Genomic DNA, 22,570 nt, shown 5'->3' on the forward strand with positions numbered 1-22,570 from the left:
TCATTCAGGGTTTGGGTTATTGTTTGTGTAAGATTAAGGGATAAGGTTAAGTGTTAAGTGAAATGACATTTCTTCACGACGTTGTGAGACTGGGCTTAAATAATGCCGTTGACTGCAGGCTCTGCGTGCAAGAGAAGTTTGAATGAAATCTTCAGACACGTCCAAAGTGGGTCCAACACAATTCTTGTGTTGTCCGTACTAATGCGTGAAAAGGATTTTAGAGAAATTGTGGAGAAAAGCTATAAAAGCATAAATCAGAAGAAGAATCAAAGAAAAAAGGTAGGAGCTAATGAAAAACAATGCCCTGGTATCAATGCTACTACATCACATCTGGCCAAAAATGGCTCCTCCCTCTGGATTTCAAGAAATAAAACAGTTAAAAAATACTTCTAAGCGATTTTTGAATGACTTTGCTGGAGTATTGTTTATTGGTAAAACATAAAACACAATTAATGTTGTAAACCTGACTAGTGCACGTACTGCCTAATGATTGCTAACATGCAACCAGAGCTTGTTTAAGCTACAGATATCACATGCTAAATGTAAACATGTTTTAATATGTCAGTTTACAACCATATATCTATTTTCCAAGCCGCTTTCTCTCTTCTGTCCTGTTTATAAAACTAAAATCTTTGAACATTTCAGTGCTTTTACTGTTTATATACTCAACATTTATATCAACAAAATTGATTTTAGTGTAATCTGTTACAAAGTAATAGATTGATTGGTCAAAATGTGTACTCCATCACTTGCCTCCCTCTCTGATTGCCCTTTGGGGGCAGCAAATATATTTTCATATTTACATTTCCATTCCTGTCGCAACTTATCTAACAATAATTATGTCGGTGCTACCCACACATATTCCCCAAATCCCCAGTGTTTACATCTCCACGACTGCAGCCAATTTTACCACAGTTCTCTTTCTGGCATCTTCAGACGGTCTGAACCGTGACAGGCCCGGTTTTATCTTTCCATCGCCGCTCGTGAACGCTCACAGTCCTTTATTGTAAGTCACAATCTTACAATCTGTTGCCATGGCGATCTCTGGCTCCAGCTGATTCACACTGATCTGTGAGAGCCAAAGCAGAATGAAGAGGTCAAGGAAGTTTGTCAGAGTCAACACATTTACATAGTGCACAGATCTACGCGTCCATATAACTCTCTATTTAAAGAGTTCTCTTTCATTTGTAACTCCTAAAGGCTTCAAATGTTCTGCATTTACTGCTAATGTGCAGAAAGAGCCAATTTGGCAGATGACAGTCTAAATTGAGCATCTCGTTTCCTAATATTTAAACCAGAGACAGATGGCTGCTGGAGTCGGAGGCAGAATCCTAATAAGACATCTTGGTAGGTGTGAAACGGGGAAGTGGGACAAACTGAGTAGGCGGGAGGGGGGGTCCAGGAGAGCTGGGCATTTGTGTTGCGTTTTGGGGAGCTGCTTTTCTTTTCTTTTTTTTGAATCTACAATACACGTGAAAAAAGGACTAGTGAGAGAAAAACAAGGCAGCTTTTTCACAGGAATGTTGGCGGCACATATGTCTGGAGATTTTCGCCATATGGCTGTCTACGCTATTTCCATTGGTAATTAAATCCTAAACATTTTAAAGCCAGAGCCGCTTGGTTCATGTCAGCAAGTCACTTGGCAGAGAGAAGACAAAGGAGCGAGTGAGCATAAGATGAGGATAGAACAGATTCTAGCTGTAGAATGGGCAGAGCAGCGCGTAAAGGCTGAAGTTAGGTCGTCGTCTGTTAGCCTGGATCACATCAGGGGCAAAGAACAGACGCACTGAAGGCTGTGGCGGAGTGAAGTCTCACAGGGCTACGCCTCATTTGGATGGGGCTCAGCGGGAAACAATGCTGAGGTCAGGACACTACAGTCACCAGCATTAGTCATTCAGTGTGAGTCCTGGCAAACCGCAGCGGAGTGAGACTAAACCAAGGCTGCAGGAGGGAGAGCAAAACAAACGGTGTCACCAGCAACTACAATGTGTGCTTCATTAAACCCTCATTTAGCAACTGGAAGCTTTGCCGCTGAAAGACCTTTGAAATATTAACCATGATAGTATCTTATATCTGCTCTGTTCTGCTGCTGCAGTCCAATGTACACTTTACCAATGCAATCAACACTAAACAATGTGTCGAGAAAGGGCTAAAACTATATTACTACTTTCAAAGCAAGGGTGCATTCATTTGTTATTATGAATTTAATTCATCTGCAACATCTACAAAAATGTCCTGGCTTTGAATTGCAAATTTCCAAGGGTTGGTGTTACAGGACGTTCCTCAGATCTCACCCTGAGCTTTTGGGCTTCCCAATTAAGTATAAGCCAATACATGCATGTTAAAGCTGCAGTATGTAAGTTTTTCTTGGCTTCATTTGGTCAAAAATCCACAGTAACTCTTGAGCATATTGTAATTCAAAGTGTTCTGAGAGGACAAAAAACTCTGCACCTTCTCTTGAGCTTTATAAATCAAGGAGGTCTTTGACGGAGGAAATCAGCACCTGCTTTGTACTGCGCTTGTTACTGTACGACATATTGTTATTGCATAATTCTATATTTCTAATCTGGACATGGTGTTCTTTTTTTTAGTTTCTTGTAATTTAATTATTATTGCTATTATGTATTTATTAATGTATTGTTTAAGGGATTGATTTCTATGCGTATTAAACTCATTTGTGTATATGTATCGATACGCCCATCGCAAGGAGAATGGACAGGTGGGATAAAGAAGGGGGTGTGTGCACAATATAACTAGACTGCAATTTAGGCTGTAATCACTGACCACACATTAATAAAAAGTTGATCATGAAAAAAATAAATACAAAAAATCAATCAAGGAGCGTGACGTTCTTTTATAGCCAATCAGAGATCTTTTTACAAACCAAGTGGTCATGAGTTGTTTTGGGCGTTACCATTGGCTGCTTGACCAGAGTCAATGCGCTTTAACGTGCTATCGATAGAGAAGGTTTAATGACAGGCGTTTCGGCAGGAGGAGTCCACAACGTGGTGTTAGGCACAACATACACGGCAAAGAAAGCCAAAAAAGGAAGACCAACTTGAATGCTTTAAGTACTTGCAGCAGCAAGTTTGGTTACAGCGGCTCAGGACCACATCATTGCAGTCCATTACCTTTTCCCTCACTTGGTTAGTTTTTTTTTTAATAGTTTTATTTACCCAGAAAACTCAGATTAAGACAAGATTGTTGAATCTTAAAAGTGCAAAAGTAAAGTCATCCTAAATTTGGTGCTTTCTTCAAAACTTATGTTTCATTATGTGGAATCACGCTCTGTAGCAGAGGAGACACTTCCTGTATGAAGTACCTCAGACATCTGTGGAAAGATGCTGATGGCGAGCGGCAGAGCGAGGCCGAAGGCAGCAAGACACACCAGACTGTGCACGGGCAGGATGAGCCTCCGTTGTCTCTGAAGCAGTGGGAGTCTGGTGGCAACAAAGGAGGTAGTAGCTCAGTATCTTCAATCACAGTAAATCATAATACAGATAAAAAGCACTCCATGCTTTCCTAGCAGATGTTAATAACTGCTAAACAGTTAAATCATTAGGGAAAAAAGGAAGCAGGCGTCTAGGCATAGTGACAATGGTGTGCTGAAATTCAAAACAAACATTATAAAGGGAAAAAGGTGATATAAGTGCAACATGCAATGGGTTTTAGTGAGTGGTGAACTGGTTTGACTGGTTGATGATAGAAGGGCAACAGGAAGTCAAAGAGCCACCAGTTAAGATCAAGGTCTGCAGAAGAACATCACTGATCTCACAACACATCCAACCTTAAACCAGATGGACATCAACATAACTTTTAGTTAGGATTTCCCTCCTGCTTGGAAAGCATTTTCCCACACAAGTGGGATCTGTCCCTGATGGGTGGGGCAGCTCAGGGTGGGGGGAGGGGAAGTGCTTGATCAGTTCTTCAGCCCAGATACACTGTGGCCTTCAATAGTCCCCTGGATTATAATGTGGCTTTTGAAAAAAAGGTTGGATTTAACCGTTTGTCCCCTCTTTGTTTCGGAATATTTCTTTTTAAATATATAAAATTAATTTTCAACATTAGTTCTCATCCTGATAAGACATTTAAACGTTTTCTTATGTTCTACACCTCCAAAAGTCAAGTTAAGTCGCTTAATCTCATGTAAGAAAACACCATTTTGAAGATTTTGATCCATCCGTCCGTTTTCCAATCCACTTGCTCATTTTTAGGGTGGTGGGGGTCTGCTGGTGCCTATCTCCAGCTGTCATTGGGAGGTAGGTGGGGGTACAACATGGACAGGGCACCAGAATAAGGAAACAGACTAAAAAAGGAGATGTTGTAGAATAATATTGTGATCTAGACACAATCATACCAAACTTTTAAAACAGTGAAACCAACAGCAATGCAGGTGCATTACAAATGTATGTAAATATTTTGCGCACAACAAGTCAATCTCACATTAGAAGCAAACTCAGCGTGTCAGAAGTCCACATATACACACACCTGTAAGGTGTAAATGCTACATTTTGTGTTAATTGGAACTAGTCTTTATGTGCAAAGCATTGTGTGAATGTGTGCAGGTGAAACGAGACAGCTACAAAAACAAACTTCTAAATGAATGCATTAAAATGACATTACTTACTTTTATAAGTGAGGAATATATACCTGTTGTACATTTGACTCTACACCTGCAGGAACATGTGATTCTGCACCATTCTCACACTAATCTGCCCCCAAAAAAAACCCTCTCATGAAACCCAGCATAACCTCTGCTTTGATACGATTGCTCTCATGCTTGGGATTTTTCCTTCCTTCATTTTTGAAAAATCCTGTTCCTTCTCTCTCCTTGCTGCCCTCCTGAGGATAATCCCCTTTTCCAGCGTGTGGGACCGCCGACTCAGCAGGAGCCTGAGAACGAGCCGCTCAGCCTCTCCTCCTAACGAGGAGAGCTACTGTCTAATGAGGGAGCTCATTAACACATATGGCTGCCATGGTTTAATTAGGCTAGACTCACACACACACACACACACACACACACGCACACGCGCACGCGCACACACACAAACTTCGAGGTGGGCGTTTTACAAAAAGAAGAAGAGGAAAGAAGTAAAGGAGCCTCAGAACCTGTTACCTGGTGCAAATGCATTTTTCTAAAACACAAGTTTATACAATCCTTAAGTCTTTAAAATGGTAACAAAATCATGAATTACTAGTCCATTGGTGCATGCTTGTATATCTCCTTACCTTTTTGTTTTCCCTGATCAGGCCATTTGAACCTATCCCTGATTCTCCATCACAGAGCCAATCACAGCCTCTCATTCACCCCTACATTAATACAAAGGGAAGTAAACAAACTGACCAGGCAGACCTGAACCAGGTTTCTGAATCACAAAGATGGATTTAGTCTTTCCTCGAGGTATACTGCCATGGTAGTCTACGCTGAGGTGGTTATGAGTTAAAATATTTAATAACTGCTCTGTGAGGAAGTATCATCAGCACTACCTTACTTCCTACTATCCTCCTGGGAATCACTATCATACCCTCTCTGTCCAGTATCTCTCCAGCTCACTATACCGGTGACCTGCAGTACGTTCCGTGTGTAAATAATGCAGTTAACCGCACATAAAGGGATATTAGATAAAAAGTAGAGAAAAGCTACAAATGCCTAAATAAAGAGGAAAATCAAAGAAAGATGGAAAACAGCAACAGACACATTTCTTTATTTAAGGGTTTGATTGAACACTTTATTTAAATAACAGTTGATATAATCAGAATGAGAGTTTTGTGCGTTACTATTTTTTTAAAGTTCGAACAACGATTCTCATTATTTCAAGTTTTTTTTTTTTTCTTTTCCATTTAAAAAAGTGTTGAAACTTTGTCACCCTGCTTTTGTTTGCATTCAGTCTTGGTCACATCACTTATTGGTGGATGAAACAAACTGTGATTTAAACTGAAGCAAATTCATTTATTGACATCTCATTAACGCAATCAGGCTTTACTTCAGTCTGTACACCTAAAACGACTAAAACACTTTTCAACACTTTGCTCACATTTTGCCAGATGGAAATGATTAAACTCCTCATTGTTAAAAATGACATCAGCTATTGTCGAACAAAACCACATCCTGAGATTTAAATGTAGACTAAATTGAAATGATCCCACGGGAGCTAATATTTCACATTATTGCAGGTGAATGCAATTTAAGACATATAGAAGTCACAAATGAAAAAAAAAAAGGTGATTTATCAGTGCTCTCAGCACACTAATCCATTGTACAGGGACTTTCCCGTGTCCGTTCACTGGTTTTCGCTCCATTGAGAGCCAGTGAAGGTGAGCTGATGAGAAGGACAGCCGAGCTACCTGCTCACACACACACACACACACACACACACCCACACCTTCTCTTTCACCATGTCCTCGCCTTCAGTCATTCAGCTGCTGGGAAACCTAAACACACCTGGACAGGCGGCCCTAATGACTGATCCTGCCTTTCTCGAGGTAGCCGGAACAAATGCTGTCAAGGATTTCCATTGGGCTGCATTCCTCAGCACAGCCACAGTCAGGCTTCTGCTCAGTATCCAAATAAACCTGCTGCATCCCCAACACATCATACACCCGAGTTCTAGTCTCAAATACAGCTTCAAATCTGAGTCGTGAACCACAAAAGACTCAAAATCCTGACAAAGGTCTCAATTTCAGCAACATGAGTCATGAAAGTGTTGATTCAAAGGGAAGGATTTATGGATCAAACATTTGAGTCTTGATCGTCTGGACCATTAGAAAACATATGAAGTGCTTATCATGTGAGCTTAAACCAGAGATATTTAAAGCATCTTTTATCACAGTTGGGGCCGCACAAATGTGATCGTCTGATCCGAGGGACTCATTATCAAAATGTATGTGATCGTTTAGAATAATGACCAATCTGAACATTTTGTTGTTGGTGGAAGTTTATATTTGTTGTTTTTTTGTGTGTATTTGTTTACTTTGCACAAATTAGACAGAGGCATGTGGCCACCAGCGCATGCCTGGTTTAAATAGAGTCTCTAATCTGCAATGTCAGAAAATGTGTCTCAGATTGAATTGGAACTTGTTAAAGCAGATTTTCTTACTTTTCCAGGAAGGTCATTATCAATGGAGGAAGCACCAAGATGGGCATGGGCAGCACCACTCTGGTCAGGGCCGTTTCCATAAGAGCCTGGAAATTCAAGTGATTTCCAATGAATTGAATCCAAGCATTAAAGTTATCTTTTGATTGCACCGATTAGGATTCATTCCCTTTTTTTAACGATTGTGCTGGAGGGACATACATGCCTGGCTGCAATCTTTGACGTTCCCACGGTGTTGCCGCTGTCGTCCAGCACGCTGATGCCCTCCGACAGCTCTGAGTGTCTCATGAGCACCACGTTGCACACGTTTGCACTCGCTGTAAGGAGGAGAGAATACTGACACTATATTATTTCTTAACAAATTAGTAATTTGTCTCTTCAAATGGTGACTGGTGTGAGAACAGACAGTGGTGCTCATGAATACTGAGAAGCAGTGCTCTGAGAAGCATTAGTTCATGCTTTGGCCTTAGAAAGACAATGAATTGTGAGTTTAATGAAGAGGAAAAGGAAGCAGATCCCAATTCATGACAATAAAAATATCCATCCTAATGCATCTGCTTTGAAACCAATTCTTTAGGCCTTTTTTTAAAAGAAGAGCAGTATTAAATATAAAGAGATGTGATCAAGGAGTCCATCTGTCTCCCGCCCTTAAATGGTGAATGTAGGTAGCAGAAGTACTTCTACTCTGAGTAAATTGTGAGTAAAACCTTGATTAAAACCATAAATGTACATGACTGCTGATGGCAAAGTCATTGTGGAAGATGAACTTCTTAACCTCCATGTTGTTCATCCATGCTTTGACGTCCAGTAGACTGGACTATTGCACGTGTCTTCATCAAATGCTACAGCTGGAGTTTTAAAGTCTTACAGTCAGCCTCAGAATAGACTTTAAAGTTCTGCTGCTGGTGTATAAATCTGTGAATACCTCAGGGAGATGTTAGTCAGGTATGAACCCAGCAGGTCTCTCAGATCTGTTCAATTCAATTCAACTTTATTTGTAGAGCGCAATTTACAACAAAGTCATCTCAATGTGCTTATCAAAATAAAAAATTCATAATAAGAAAGAAAAAATCCAACAAGATCCACATGAATAAGCATTTAGAGACAGTGGGAAGAAACAACTCCCTTTTAACAGGAAGAAATCTCCAGCAGAACCACGTTCAGAGGTGGCAGCCATCTGCGGCGACTGGTTGGGGTTAGTGGACAGAAGGACCAACAGAACAGGATAGAGAGATAGAACATCAGAGTGTCCCAGACTAGCTGAGCCGTGAACCACAGATCAGGAACTGCCATCATCAGCTTCACGACACCTGAAACAGAGCAAACAGACAAAGGCGAGGAGAAGGCACTGACTGCAGAAAAACATGATACAGTATTAACAAGTCAGCCTGCCTTGGCCTTGGACCTCACTCCCAGTGGCCTAGTCAAGCTCTGTAAATGCGACCGTTTACAGAAAAGCCCATGTCCGCTCTAGCGGTTAGATTATGTTATGATTCAGTCCTGTTTATGGACACAGGTCAGATAGTGGAGCCCAGAGTTCACAGCAAACAAAGTGATGCCGCACCAAATGTCAATGTTTTTTAATCCTTTTCTCCTCTGTTTAAGACTGAGCTTTTCACTGTTGGTTTTTCAACTCTAAATGTTGCATTTTTATTCATTGAGTTGCCTATTTTTTGTTTCTTCGTACAGTGTGAAATAACTGTGTGATAGTCTCTGCATATAAGCCCTGTTAACTGGCACATTTTTACATCAAACCATGTCCTCATGTTTAATAATTCACTGCTGTGTCCTTTGTAATAGATGTTACCGTCCTCCAGTTCACATTTGCGTATACACATTTAGCAGACGCAGTGTTTTAATCAGCAGAAGATGAACTAATGGTTGACGACAGGTCTTTAAAACATCACCCTTTTCTTTCTTTAATTTATGCACCAACACTATTATATGTTAATATTGATGAACCTTTCGTCCTGTTTTTAAGAGGAATTAAAATAAAAACATTATGAAGAGTTTAGTGACGACGCCCCGAGCCTTTTTAATTTAGGACAACAGTCTTATCTCTGCTGAGAGCTGCAGAGCCTGCGGGTCGCTCAGTGTGCACAATTCAATTCACTAAGCAAATAGCTGGATTTTACCTTCGAGGGACAGTTTTTTAAATACTTGGACCAAATTAATAACAAGACAGTTATCACAACATTCACAGGGAATTATTCATAATTCTCTAAAAATGTCAATAATTCCATTAATTACAGATTCAAAGTAATTAGAACATTAATTGTTGCAAAATGTGCAGCTAAGTGGTCAAGTCTGCGTAATTCTCAATTATTAAAAATCATTACCGGGATGCACTTTTTAATCTGTCATCTTATACCACGTGATGAACAAACCCACGTAGCGAAGAATGTTAATTTATTGCAAATGAATAAAAAATACTCGGAAAACAAATAAAGCGCCTAAAGTCCCTCCAGTTAGAGACGAGTTAAATGAATGACAGGTTGCTGCTTGATTAGGTTATTACAAACAAATCTAGCCTTAAGTAAACCCACAAAATCAAACGGGTGCAAATTCAAACAGCACTTTGCTTTTGCTCGCTTCAATTAGTCGTTTTAATTACTTTTTATAAGGGCCCAGCGAAAACAACAGCCACACCAATGAACAAACAGAAATCAGGTAAGCGAGGCCTTGACATAGACGCCACTTTAGGGGTAATTATCCAATTTGTTTGCAGCAGCAGAGTTCTAACAAGCAGCCAATTACCAGGCAAAGGCTGCACTGTGGAAACCTGTTGATTTAATTAGGAGAGCCGCTATGGTAAGGGAAGGGGGCGTCGGAGGACTGGAGCCAGGCAAACAATTTAATTATGAGCCAGCAGCCCGGGGCATTCTGGGACATGAGTCTATACCCCTGGGTGTGATTTGTGTTTGTGGGAGAGATGAATGAAAATCTGCTTCTGTGGCTCCACACAACACAGCGAAGATCTGACATGTAGGAAAGAAAAACACTCAACACGCCACGAACCCTGACGGGACGATGGCCTATGAAGAGAGGGATTAAACATGAGCACTCAGCAGTGCTTGGCTTGGATACAGTAAACACACACATGCACAGACACACACACACACACACACGCACACAGACAGGAAACACTCACCTTTACTCAATGCAACAGAAGCAGAAAACCTGTTTCAAAAGCTACTTTCAACATGTGAAGCACCAGAAAATGTTACAATGTTCCAGCTTATGCTCGGTCTCAAATAAAGTTCCTAATGGAAAAATAAAGTTCTTTGAATTGGAATTAAATGTAGAACAGAAAATAAAACTAATCACCAACCAATTTGTTTCTTAAAAAAACAACATTTAAATACTACATATACCATACTTATTAAAAGAAGTAGTAAAGAAAAAAACATTCCACGACATGTAATGTCAACCTTAGTTGGCAAATAGAGGCTGTGAGTGTGTGTGTAGATATATATGTATCTACACACACACACACACACACACACACACACACACACACACACTCACAGCTTGTGTGTATAAACTAATCTGAAGCTCTTATTTTGAAAAGATAGATCCATTAATTGGGGTTTGTGTGCGCTCTTCAACTTAATGCAGCCTCTGTGTTTCTTTAGTTATATTTCATATACGCACCCACTACAGCAGCTTAAAGAAAACGGCAGGCGGTTTATGCTCAGCTATTCAGTTTCAATTTTTACAAATACACGTTTCCAAATACAACGTGCTGCAGTGAGTTTAAAGTAATCACGTATTCATGCAGTGCACTTTATTCAGTAAAACTCTCAATGACAGTCCTAATAGTAAATCATCTACATCTTCTACTGTTTTTGAATTAGAGAAAGAAGGAGAGATGATGACATTCTGTAGATAACAGAACATTTAGTGCTTTAAAACAGTGACTGTTTTAAGTGCTTAAAAAGCTGTTAATTCATTAGGTTTTTCAGATTTTTGCATAATTAGTTTTCAGTCTCCTCATTAAAAAAAAAAAACTTCATATTCTGTGATGCTTCAAAGAAGAGAGTTGTTGTGCAGCCTTTTTTTTTAATTAATTTTCAGTTTCAATTAAAGTAAAACGTCCACAAACTGTTCTGTTTCTTCTGTGAGATGGTTCTGGAACACCAAGCAACACACCGAGGTGCTCTCCTGATTACAGTCAGTATAACAACAATAAAAAGGTGGAAATGAAGCAGGTGTATAATGTAAAATTGAAGCAAACCGAACAAGAATTTAAACTAATGATCGCACGTTTAGCTGAAAAACTGGAGTTATTCAGTTTTGTGAATTCCTTTCTCTCTAAAGTGGCCTCATGGCTGAGAACAAAGCCTAATCCCTGCCTGTCTAAGGATGGATTCATTGGGCTTTTCACACTTACCCACTGCTGGGAAGGGGATGAACCTCTGCACCAGGAGCCTGGTGGTTGGGCTGAAGCCGCTTGCTCTCCGGATTAAAAGATTCAAGCCGACCTGAAGGCAATGACACATCAATTGATATCAGATCATGTCGGCATAAAATGAGTGTTTATCAGATGTTGAAAATGTTTTCTCCAAAGCTTTTATCTTGGATGTTTTTCAGAGTGTGTGTATTATTTATGGCGTGTAAAAACAACTGAGTAACACTTGTGGTTATACGTCTAACGCTGATGCTCTGTGGTCCAAAAAGTACACGTGCTCATGCTGCTAACACACTTGTGCTTCCCGCTCTCCGCAGCCCAGCCGGGGGTCGTCACCAGAACGGTTGTTTAATTGGAGAGTGCCCGCCCCCCTCTCAGCCTGTCGTTCCACCCAGCAGACACCCCACCACTTCTTTCTCCTGTGCTTGCTGCCACGGCCGGGCCTCGGGGCATCAACCGGATGAGCGCCCAGCAGGGGCAGTAATTGGCTCGGTTTGAACGTCTTGTCAAAGAGATGTTGACAGGCACATGTGTGAATGTGTCTGAGTCTTTGACGATTTAAGCTTTAACTGCTCAAGGCAATTTGAAAAAGATGCCCCTCCAATGGATGATGGGCGTTTTAAATTAGCCTTAAAACTCTAGTTTCTAATGAGTTTGTAAGACTTTTCATTGACTTTACAAGCTCCTAATTTTGGTTTCATTAACCCAGCTTCCACTGTGGATGGGGGTCAGGTGGGGACATTTGAATTTTGCCGTCAAATAATTGGAAAGAGAACAGTTTAAGAGAACAATTACTTCCAAACCTGAAGTATATCAGTTAAAATAATTAAAACTCTGAATATTAAGAAGAATCCAGAGATGTTTTTATTTAATACAGCATAACTGAGATCCTTACAGATATCTCTTAAGTGGCTCAACACAAACAAAAATAAAAAACCAGTGGGATGGACATGGATATTTACATTTGAGATAAATAAATATTGCACAGTGAAAACTGAGTGTAACAGCTGTTCAGCGTTTCCTAGTATTTTCGGTTTTCAGGGCAACAACAGTTCTTGGGTAGAAGATGATTTTTAGTCTGTTTTTGTCTTTTATTGAAGCTCCCCAGCCTTCTCACAGACTCACACACTTCCACTGGCCAAATACTATAGCTGGTTAGCTGTTCCCGGAGCTGCTGCGTATTTGATTTTACCATTAATCATAAAAACCTAAAGCTCAAATAGGACATTTTTGGTCACATGTCGATGTTTTCAACTAAGAAACCAATGGACTTGAATCATTTGACTGAAGTTAATAAAATCAAACCAATAAGAATACAAATATATATATACATATTTCATTAAGTGATCATCAGGTTATGTATAACTATAATAATAAGAGGGAGCATCCGTGACACTTACAGCAATAGACACAGCGCTGGACACTGCGCCGAGGTATCCCTGGAAGAATTTGGAAAATGGTGCCGGCTAAAAAGAAACATAGGTTCAAGAGAGAGATGATGATGATGATGATGATGAACAATAATAATATTGAACAGCTGGTTTGGAGGTGTTATTAGTTCCAGGTCGGGGGTTACCTGGGAGGCATTGCGGTTGCAGTAGTTCACACAAGCATTGTGACTCTGGTTTAGCCACTGGGAAACAAAAGACATGAGGAAACAACAGGGAACTGTGCAATAATGCAACTTTAGCACTTTCAGCATTGATCTAAACATCCAGAGTATATTTTGTGTTTTACTTCAGGTCTTGAATCAAAGTGTAAATCTTTTGTAGTCTGCCAATTTACAATTCCCCCAGCTTGTAATGTACATGTAACGATGTATTTTAATGTACCATGTGTCTTATATGTCTAAGAGAAAATAGCTATTGCTATAATTATTCATTAGTGTGTGTCCATTTTATAAGGAGACAAAATAAAAAGTACAAGTTAAATTGTAAATTTCACACTCAGTGGTTATATTTGCTTTAATGCTAAGCTGTTAGTTTTAAATGTAGATTTTATTACAAGAGAGAAAATCTACATTATATATTCTCTCACAGGAAGCATATCTTTAAAAAGAAAAAAAGAAAAACTACAGATGTCAAGGCTCAAATATTGAAATTGATAACTGATTAAAAAAAAAAAGCGTTAGGAAAAAAGGGAGACATGACCCTAACATAAACTGGAGAATACAAGATACCTGCCAGAAGATTGTTGATGCCAACGTTTGGTTTGGGAGAAGGAGACCAACCACCTGCAAAAACGGAATACATAAATATTTTATTTAATAAATGTACATTATTTTTAAAATCCAAACATTACTGAGGAGTAACATGTAGAAAATGTCTTACCACAGGTGTACCAAATGGAATAAAACCTGGAAAAACACAGTATGTATCATCAGTGATGCTCCTGTCTGCATGTTAACACTTTAATTTTTATATTCACTTTTAAATTGTGGCCACCCTCTAAATTTCTCCCTCTTTGTAATAGTGTGTGCACTTTAAATGTGGATTTGACCTCAACACCTTTCTCTTTTCAGTACAATATGTTGGTCCTTTCAGTTTAATTGTCCCCGTCTTCACTCGCCCCACTCGTTCCCACCTCCACCCTCTCTGTGACACCTTGAGATCATTTTTACTTTAAAGGTTCTTCCGTAGCGCACCAACATGTGACGCTTTGCTCCATCAGGAACCTAGAGTGCGTCCCTGTCCCCGTGGGAGAGGCGAGTTAATCAGCGTCCAGCTGAGCGTGACCTTTTCCGGGCCTGAGACAACCTGAGGAGCCCCGTGGAGCCATGACAGTTCCCAGGGTGAACGACGTCTTCGCGTTGGACCACATAACAAGCCCCCAGGTCCCACCTCCCAAAGGCTTTGCACACAAAGCTGCCCTACCTGACATCCGAAAGGGCATGAAGACCTTCTCCCCGGTGTCAGGGTGGACAATAGCCTGTAATGAGGACGTAATGAACAGAAACAGAGCAGAGTGAGCCTAGAGTGACGTTGCATTATTTACACACACGAGTCTGTAGAATTAATAACATGAAGACAATTATGACTGAATGTCATTTCAATTAAGAAGATATTACCTATAATAGGGAGTTTATGTCTTGGACTTTGAACAAAAACGGACAGAAAAAAAGTTTAAACTAAAAACTACTGTGCATCACTTGAGACTGTAGTTGTTTACATTATAAATGATGTGAAAATCTTATGGACAGATTAACGAGCACTAACTCCACAGCAGTTTTATACTATTACAATATTTGATGTGATGAGTTTCCTTAAAGCTACACCTAAATCCCTCCCTTAACACCCACCCACCAAAAACACTTCAAAAAAAAAAAAAAAATCTATTTTCTTTTATTGCTGTTCTTTATCTAATTGGATAACATGCAAAATTCATTAGAAATGGTCTTGGTTTTGTGAATTGAAGTTTTTATCAGAGGATTCCAAATCTACTTTCAAATAAGAGTAAATTAATCAATCGCTCTCGGTTGAAGAAACTATTAACCACAACAAGAATTTCAGTCTAAACTTGTAAATGATTTTAGTAATGTTTATATCACAGTCATTAGGCTTTCATTCAAGAGAAAGGGACTAGAACCAAACTCAGACTAGCCAATCGACACTCTGCTGTGTGCGTGTTGTATAAACAGTGTAGGGGTTGAGCTGAAGAGCATAGACAAGGTGTCAAGTTTTTCTCTTTTAAGATTTCCTGCACACCAAAGACAGAATACAGGAAGATATGTGGTCCCTTCTGACACCATCCACGTTATGTTCACTGTATCATAAAGCCCATGAGGTTCAACAAGGTGCACTCCACAGTCAGTGTGTTTACACACAGCTTGAAAAAAAACTAAATAAATGGCTTTGTGCGATATGAACTGAAGTTTTTAAATGCCCGGTACACAGTTAAGCTCGACTGGAATTGGACAACGTGTAGCTTGACCAACACATCCAGATGACGTGATTGACATTCGAGCTAATAATGCATGCGGATATGTTAGCGCGATAGAAATCAGGCACAGGGTTCCTTTTCTAGAGTTTCCATGCACACAGCGATCGTCTGGTCCGAGTATGAATGCAGCAGGAAAACCAAATTTAGACATTCAGCTCCATTAGCTGTAGCATCATGACAATGGTCCAAAAATGCATTCTCTGCTTCTCCCCGGCCAGACGATATTCTTCTTCTGTTTGGGAAGATCTGGGAAAAAAAGTGGTGCCTGTGCACCATGTCTGATTTCTATCCAGCTAACGTGTCTATTAGCTTGATTGTCATTTGCATTATCTGTGCACGATAATCAAGCTAACCTGTTTACACCATCGCACTAACGCATTTATTTGGTGTTTCTGTGTGCGATGTCCTGGAAGTTTGATCTTATTTTAAAGGTGTGGTGTGAAAGATCGTTTTTCTTTTGGATATTTTGGTAAATCAGTGAGTTTTTTGGAGAAAAAACTCAAAATATCTAAATAGTATATAAAGAAAGAGTGTAAAGAAAGCCTTCTCACCTGCTTTATTTTTTGAGCTTTCCAAAGCTGGAAAAAAGAAAAAGAAGGAAAGCTTTGATGACAGTCCTCCAAGCTTTGCATTTATATGTTAAGAGTTTACTTTTATTATATTTACACAAAGAACAACAATAAAAGCAGATGTTATCAGCAAATGAATTACATGCACAGAGATTTGGACAATGACACTTTCACCAACAGTTAATTGTATTAAAAGCATTAACTCCATTAATATGGAGTTAGTCCCTCGTTTGCAGCTTTCTGTAGAAGTGTTTATGAGGTCAGGCACGGATGTAGGATGACAAGGCCTGGCCCACGATCCCTGTTCCAGTTCATCCTAAAGGTGCTGGAGTGGGATGAGGTCCCTGTTCGTGCAGGATTAAGAATTTCTCCCACAAAACTGGAAGCATAACATTGTCCAAAATGTCTTGGTATGTTGAAGCATTAAAGCATTAAGATTGACCTTTAGTGGCGATAGTGTGGCCAAATAATTTTTGTCCATAGAGTGTTTATGAGAGAAACATAAGAAATAATGTAAATTTTAATGAAAACCTGCCACAGACTCCATTAGTTTTGTCACAATAAAAACTTCTGTCAGCTGTACCTGAGCATCCGTCACTCCTGGGGGAAGCGTCCCTTGTTTGAATCGGTCGAGCAGTTGGATGCACTCCTGCAACTGTTTCTGATGTGGGAGAGTCAGAGGGAAGCAGTGATACAACAATGAACATTCTGTGAAGTCCCTTTTTTAAAATGTATTCCCTGTGTTTTTGCCACGCGGTTTGATTTGCGATAATTGTGTTTCTCTTGAAACTTTCATCATGCTTCCCCTCTGACAAATGACTTCCCTAAAAGGTAATGAGCAGCTCTGTGTGCTGTGATCATCGTCTAATGCAGAGCAAAACGCCAGGTCATGTGGACCAATTTGCCCTAATGAGCTAACCCATCTGCTTGCGAAGGTGTGAGTTTAATTTCTAGACTTGGTTGTGTGTGTGTGTGTGTGTGTGTGTGTGTGTGTGTGTGTGTGTGTGTGTGTGTGTGTGTGTGAGAGATCGTACCCAAATCACAGTAATCCCTACTCATCATTAGGGGCAAGTTGAGGCTACGCCTGGCCCAGCAAGGGGCAACATGTGCACGTGTGTGTGTGTGCGTGTGTGTGTGTGTGTGCACGTGCATACACACTGCTCTCCTCCTCTTACAGCTGCCCCATATGTCCACACCTCATCACTCCACAGGAGCTGCAGCCACTACCACCATCACCAAAAGAGCCCTGCACTAACAGCTTCATTACACAAAAGCTTCAGAGGCTCCTTGGATGAAATGACCACAACACGAGCAGGGATACGGATCAGAACAGATCTACCAACATCACTGTATGGCTTTAATTAGGACTGATCTGTCATTTTAACAGTTTGATGACATCTTACACTGGTTCATCTACATGGTGCTGGGATGAGTACGATGTTGTAATTGACGCAAGCAATATAAATACATTTCGGATCGACTAATTTATCAATTATAAATAAAACCACATCAAAATATGTGACTCTGTTCATTAAATTGTGTTTTCACAGAAGCATCTGCTACTTCATTAGGAAGTGAATAAATGTTGGACTTTAGTTAGTTTTCCTTAGCGAACTAAAGGACAACAGATTTGTAGACGCCAAGTCTTTAAAGTAGAGATGAGCAATAATATTGGCCCACTGATATTCCCAGTCATATTTGACATAAAGGTTAAAAAAAACTTAATACCGGTTGAGATCAGTATAATTTTCTTTCTGCCGCTATATCTTTTGAATTACTTCTACTTTTTCCCCCATAAAGCTGCATTTGTTGTATTAAGTAACACAGTCCCTTGACAAATGTGCATGTTTTTTTTCATGCAAAAACAACCAAACTAAAAACACCTTTACCCCTCTATAAAAAGGGTATGAAAAATGTATTAGGGTGAAAAAGTAAAAAGCCCACCCCATTACTGAATTGAATTGGTTTTCTTATTAGTATTTTCTTATTATATCCAGTGGGTCATCACAATAAAAAGGGCTTAATGTGATGATTTTGCATAGTGTGACCTAAAGTTAGGATGGTGAATGGGAAATGATGATTATCAGCAAGTCATGTCTTCCTAACAAGCAATCGGAAATGATTTTGATATTGGACCGATATCGGATTGGGACACCCCATACTCAATATTATTCTCCATTCATTCTTCTCTCAATCCAACCTACTCACCGCAGACTGTAAAGCCCACAGGTGCTGGTTTTTATAAAAGGGGCGGAGCTAACAGTGCTTGTTTGTGACACAAGATGGTCCCAAAACATCACATGATCTTGTTCTCAGCCAATAGCAAAAATCAATTGTAATAGCCTGATTTCTACCAATAGAGGTCAGTCACTCTGACATTTTACAACTAAATATTCCAAATGGAAATACTTTGGCTAAAATGTTGAGAACCAACAGCACTACTTCATACATTTATATTCAGCAGGGTTTAGTTAATCTAAGTATTTTTTTCCACCTCAAATTCCTGCAAACCATTGTGCGTGTGTGTGTGTGTGTGTGTGTGTGTGTGTGTGTGTGTGTGTGCGTGTGTGCGTACCTCTGACACAAAGAGCGTGCTCGGATCAATCACATCCAGAAAGTGCCTGAAGCGACCGAAAAATGTGTCCTTAAAGAAGAAGAACATATTTTGAAATAAAACACAATTACTGAAAGGTAACACATATCGAGTATGGAGGAAGGCAGACACTGAACATTTTGTCCCACATGGTAAACTGCGTCAAAGCATTTGACTGGAATTTGATAAGTCCTGATACCACAGCACACGATCAACATCTGTGGTCTTCAAAGTTTTGTTCAGAGTCAAAGTTTCCTCCCGCCTCCGGCTGACAGGAACACACAAATAGAAATCAAACGCTGTGCCAGGATGGCGTTGGTTTCCTTCTCCAGCTGTCACACGTGCACAGTGCACACCAACCATGCAGCGTTACAGCTCAGCAGCTGTTTTAACACACCAGGTGGAGCCTCCTCATTAATGTTCCTGCCAAACTGTTTCTGTTCTGCATCTTTTAGAAAACCCAAACCCACTCGCACCCACTGCAATTAATTCGTATTACGACCCAGCCAAAAATACACTTTGATTATTAATTGATATATGAGCATAAGGAATGATGAGCGACACACTGCGAGGCTTTTACGCCGTCCATCTCTCCCTAACTTGTGTTTAATTACGATAACTGTTAATTTGGAAGAAAATCTGCTGTCTGCCTCTCTCAGTTCCAGAGCATAAGGATAGTTTGGAAAAACATGGAGAGAGGGTCTTTAAATATCTGACAAATTCTCTATTTGGACCAGTATGAGATGAAACTAGTGATTAAAGGAAAAGGTCATAATAAAAACAATTATATTTAAGTAATAATGTATTATTTGAAACAGGAAATCTTTCAATAAATGATTACATTTGCAGAAAGAGGCAAATATTTATCCTAAAAAAAAAAAAAAGTGGCAGCACAAAAAACTAAAAACCCAACATGAACACAATGTTCTAATCCGAGTACTGCCTCATAAATATTTGGACAAGGACACAATTTTCGGCTCTTTTGCTTTTTAATTTTTTTTATTTTAAATCAAACAATCACTAAGATAACGTCGATTTGAGGGTATTTGCATTCAAACCAGTTAAACAGAATATGAATTACAATTCATTTGGAATGTTTCAGGAAGAAAAGTGTTTGGACGCTCCTACTTATCATAAATTACACTATATTATTTTAATAGACTTAATAAAGTATTTATTTATTTATCTATTCATCTATTTAGTGATATTCTTCTCTACATTTTCCCCAAGGGAAAGCAGTGGGCTGCCAATCGCAGGTGCCCGGGGAGCAGTTGGATTGGGGTTAAGGGACTTGCTCGACATCTCACAGTGATGGCCCGGCTGGGATTCGAACCGGTGACCCTCCGATTACAAGCACGTTTCCTTAATCACTAGGCACATGCTTTCACACAAAACATGAAATAGCTACTTATTAGGGGTGTGTATTGCCTGGCATCTGGCGACACGATTTGTATCCCGACACATAGGTCACGATACGATAAGATATATCCCGATATTAAAGTACATTAGAACATTATGTATGAAATATATTTTATTGGCATATTTTACACTCTTGACATTGGTTTTAACATGCCATTTAACATGCCATGTGCCAACAATTTATAAAAAAAAAAAAAAAAAAAACTACATACAATCTGGCTGTGGCTTTTAAACCAACTTTGACTTTAGTGCAAATTAACTGAGGTATATGCCTAGAACAACAAAAAAATGCAGAAAGTTATTACTTTTAAAAATACATATATATATATATCTTTTTTTAAATCGATATGGATGCATTTTAAATCGATCCGAGAATCGCGATATATCGCCGAATCAATTTTTTTTCCAACACAACTACTACTGACCTACTTTATCGGGTATTTCTATTACAACAGCAGTTTCAAACACGAGGGTCGGGTCCCAAAATTGGGTCAAAACCCATTTTCTGTGGGTCACTGGCAAAGAGAAATGAAGAGCTAACAACAGTTTAATCTGATAGGAACCTCTCTCTCACTGCATCTGACCAAAGAAGTAGTTTTGAAAACAAATAACAGAAATTAGATTTTATAAATCTCTTATCTTCTCTTTTAAATTTGTATTTTAAAGTTGATCAACACTGCACTTTTTCTTCAGTTTAATACGGTATTTTGTCCTAACTTTGCTAAAAAATTAATGTGAACCATTATATTAGTGTGCCTATTATGTAATTTCTGTGTCCCTGCTGTGATAAACTGCATTGTCTAAAATAACTCCATATTTTAATTTATTGGTATTTAAGTTGAATTTCTTTCATCAGTTTGGCTTGTGTGTGTATGGCTCATTAATAAAAATGCAATATAATAGATAATTAAGGTATTATACAATATGTTTAGGTAAATAATGTTATTTCTTTTTTCTTCTTTTTTTCAAATATGCCAAGGTCAACAAATCACAATTGTTAACTAAAATTGCACAAATGCATTTTTTTTTTAAATGTAAGTGAAGGCAGAAATGTACTCTATTTGTATTTTTATTTTTTCACATCTTTAATTTTTTTAAGTTTTGCCTTTTGCCATTTTTGCTCATCAACTTTTAAACGTCTCCCGTGGACAGGTGTTGTAAATGACTATTATTGTGTGGTGCGTAATAAATGCGCATAAATAAATGTCATAGCATCAACGTTTCTCTGTGTTTGAATAAATTAATTAGACAATAAAAACATGATACAGAACACAAATGAATGCATGGTTTATGACAGGTAAAAACTGAGTTTTATGGCTAAACATTTTTAATCTAAACTAACATGTCAACACTAGTTTTAATAACTGTAAATTGCGTCTTAAATGTGATCTTTTTTTATTTATTTTTTTAAGGGAGAGCTTTTAAAGGTCGTTTGTTTGCCTCTTTCTAATGGACATATATGATGTAACATTTAAAATAATAATAATAATGAATAAACACTTTCAGCTGAAAGCAGAACATACATCTCTGTTGCAGCTGCAGGTGGGACTACTTGTGCAAACTTTACGGTAAATTTACCTGGCTGAAGCGGGGCTTGCCGAGCTGAAAGTTCGGATAGTCAGACATGCTGCTGCAGCTTTAAAGTTAATTGTATTAACTTAAAAAAAAGCCCATAAACACTTTAAATCAGTCAAACTAAAGCAGCGCCTGACATTCAGGATCAAAAGTCAGCAGGCCGCGCTGCATTCTGGGTAACATAGTTTTCCAGGGGCATAAACGCTTTGTCAAAGCCTATATTTACAACTACAATCCCCAAAATGCACTGCTTTATTGACGTCTTCAGAAGGAAGTGAAAAGTGAGAGTGCGGCACAGCAGCCCGTCATGATATGAAAAACAGTCCGAGTATAAACAGCCCCCTAGCGGTGGTTTTTATATGAAAGTCAACAGTGATTAAACGGTATATAAAAATGAACATTTCTGCATGTTACACGTTCCAGCCATCTTAATTAAACCGTAAATCTGCCTTGTTTATATTTTTCAATATTGAATAGGATGGTAGGTTAACTGCAGGAAAGAGTTACTATAATATTTTGCTCTGGCCTGTTTTTTTTAGTTGTCAGTACACATGGACATTTTGGTTATTTATAGACATTAATGCACTTGTTTGTTTTACAGGATTACTGAAATCAACTGAATTGAACAACATTATAGACAGAAATAAATAGATCCACATCCAGAAAGTATGAGTATGATGAGCAATGGACCTTTTTTGTGATGTCTTTCCTTTTTTTTCTTCCTACACATGTTCTGAATGATTAAAATAAGGACATGGCCATGATTATCTGTGTTATTCTGGAGTTATCTCTTAAATGTTTAGCAAAATTATATTTTATGTATTAGTTTTTTTTTTTTTTTAACATCATTGTTTGAATAAATAAACATAAATACAATAAAAATCATATTCAAACTCTAAAACTGTTCTCGCATAAATTAGTCTAAAGCCTTTTATAAGCTGCTGGTCGTATATCAGAGGATTTCATGCAG

General features: G+C 38.9%; 1 protein-coding gene across 1 annotated transcript; it reads right to left on the reverse strand.

The window, feature by feature from the left end:
• Window positions 1-405: 405 nt before the first annotated feature.
• Window positions 406-21,756, reverse strand: sfxn5a (sideroflexin 5a). Its single transcript, XM_028438851.1, has 14 exons — window positions 21,604-21,756; window positions 18,589-18,657; window positions 16,597-16,674; window positions 15,996-16,022; window positions 14,379-14,433; window positions 13,836-13,861; window positions 13,685-13,738; window positions 13,082-13,138; window positions 12,906-12,971; window positions 11,488-11,578; window positions 7,296-7,411; window positions 7,098-7,183; window positions 3,323-3,440; window positions 406-1,069 (listed from the first exon to the last, which is right to left on the reverse strand). Exons 1-14 carry the CDS (start codon window positions 21,649-21,651, stop codon window positions 992-994), a joined length of 969 nt encoding a protein of 322 aa, XP_028294652.1. The 5' UTR covers window positions 21,652-21,756; the 3' UTR covers window positions 406-991.
• Window positions 21,757-22,570: the final 814 nt, after the last annotated feature.

This window comes from Gouania willdenowi, chromosome 22, assembly GCF_900634775.1.
Source record: "Gouania willdenowi chromosome 22, fGouWil2.1, whole genome shotgun sequence".
Taxonomy (NCBI): domain Eukaryota; kingdom Metazoa; phylum Chordata; class Actinopteri; order Blenniiformes; family Gobiesocidae; genus Gouania; species Gouania willdenowi.

Bases quoted from the DNA above. Each gene is read 5' to 3' on its own strand.
- sfxn5a (XM_028438851.1), bottom strand. From the start codon at position 21,651: ATGTCTGACTATCCGAACTTTCAGCTCGGCAAGCCCCGCTTCAGCCAG. The intron at 13,862-14,378 runs GTAGGGCAGCTT...GTGTTTTTCCAG, and splicing joins CATGCCCTTTCGGATGTCAG to GTTTTATTCCATTTGGTACA. The intron at 1,070-3,322 runs GTACTTCATACA...TGGCTCTCACAG, and splicing joins TCTTTCCACAGATGTCTGAG to ATCAGTGTGAATCAGCTGGA.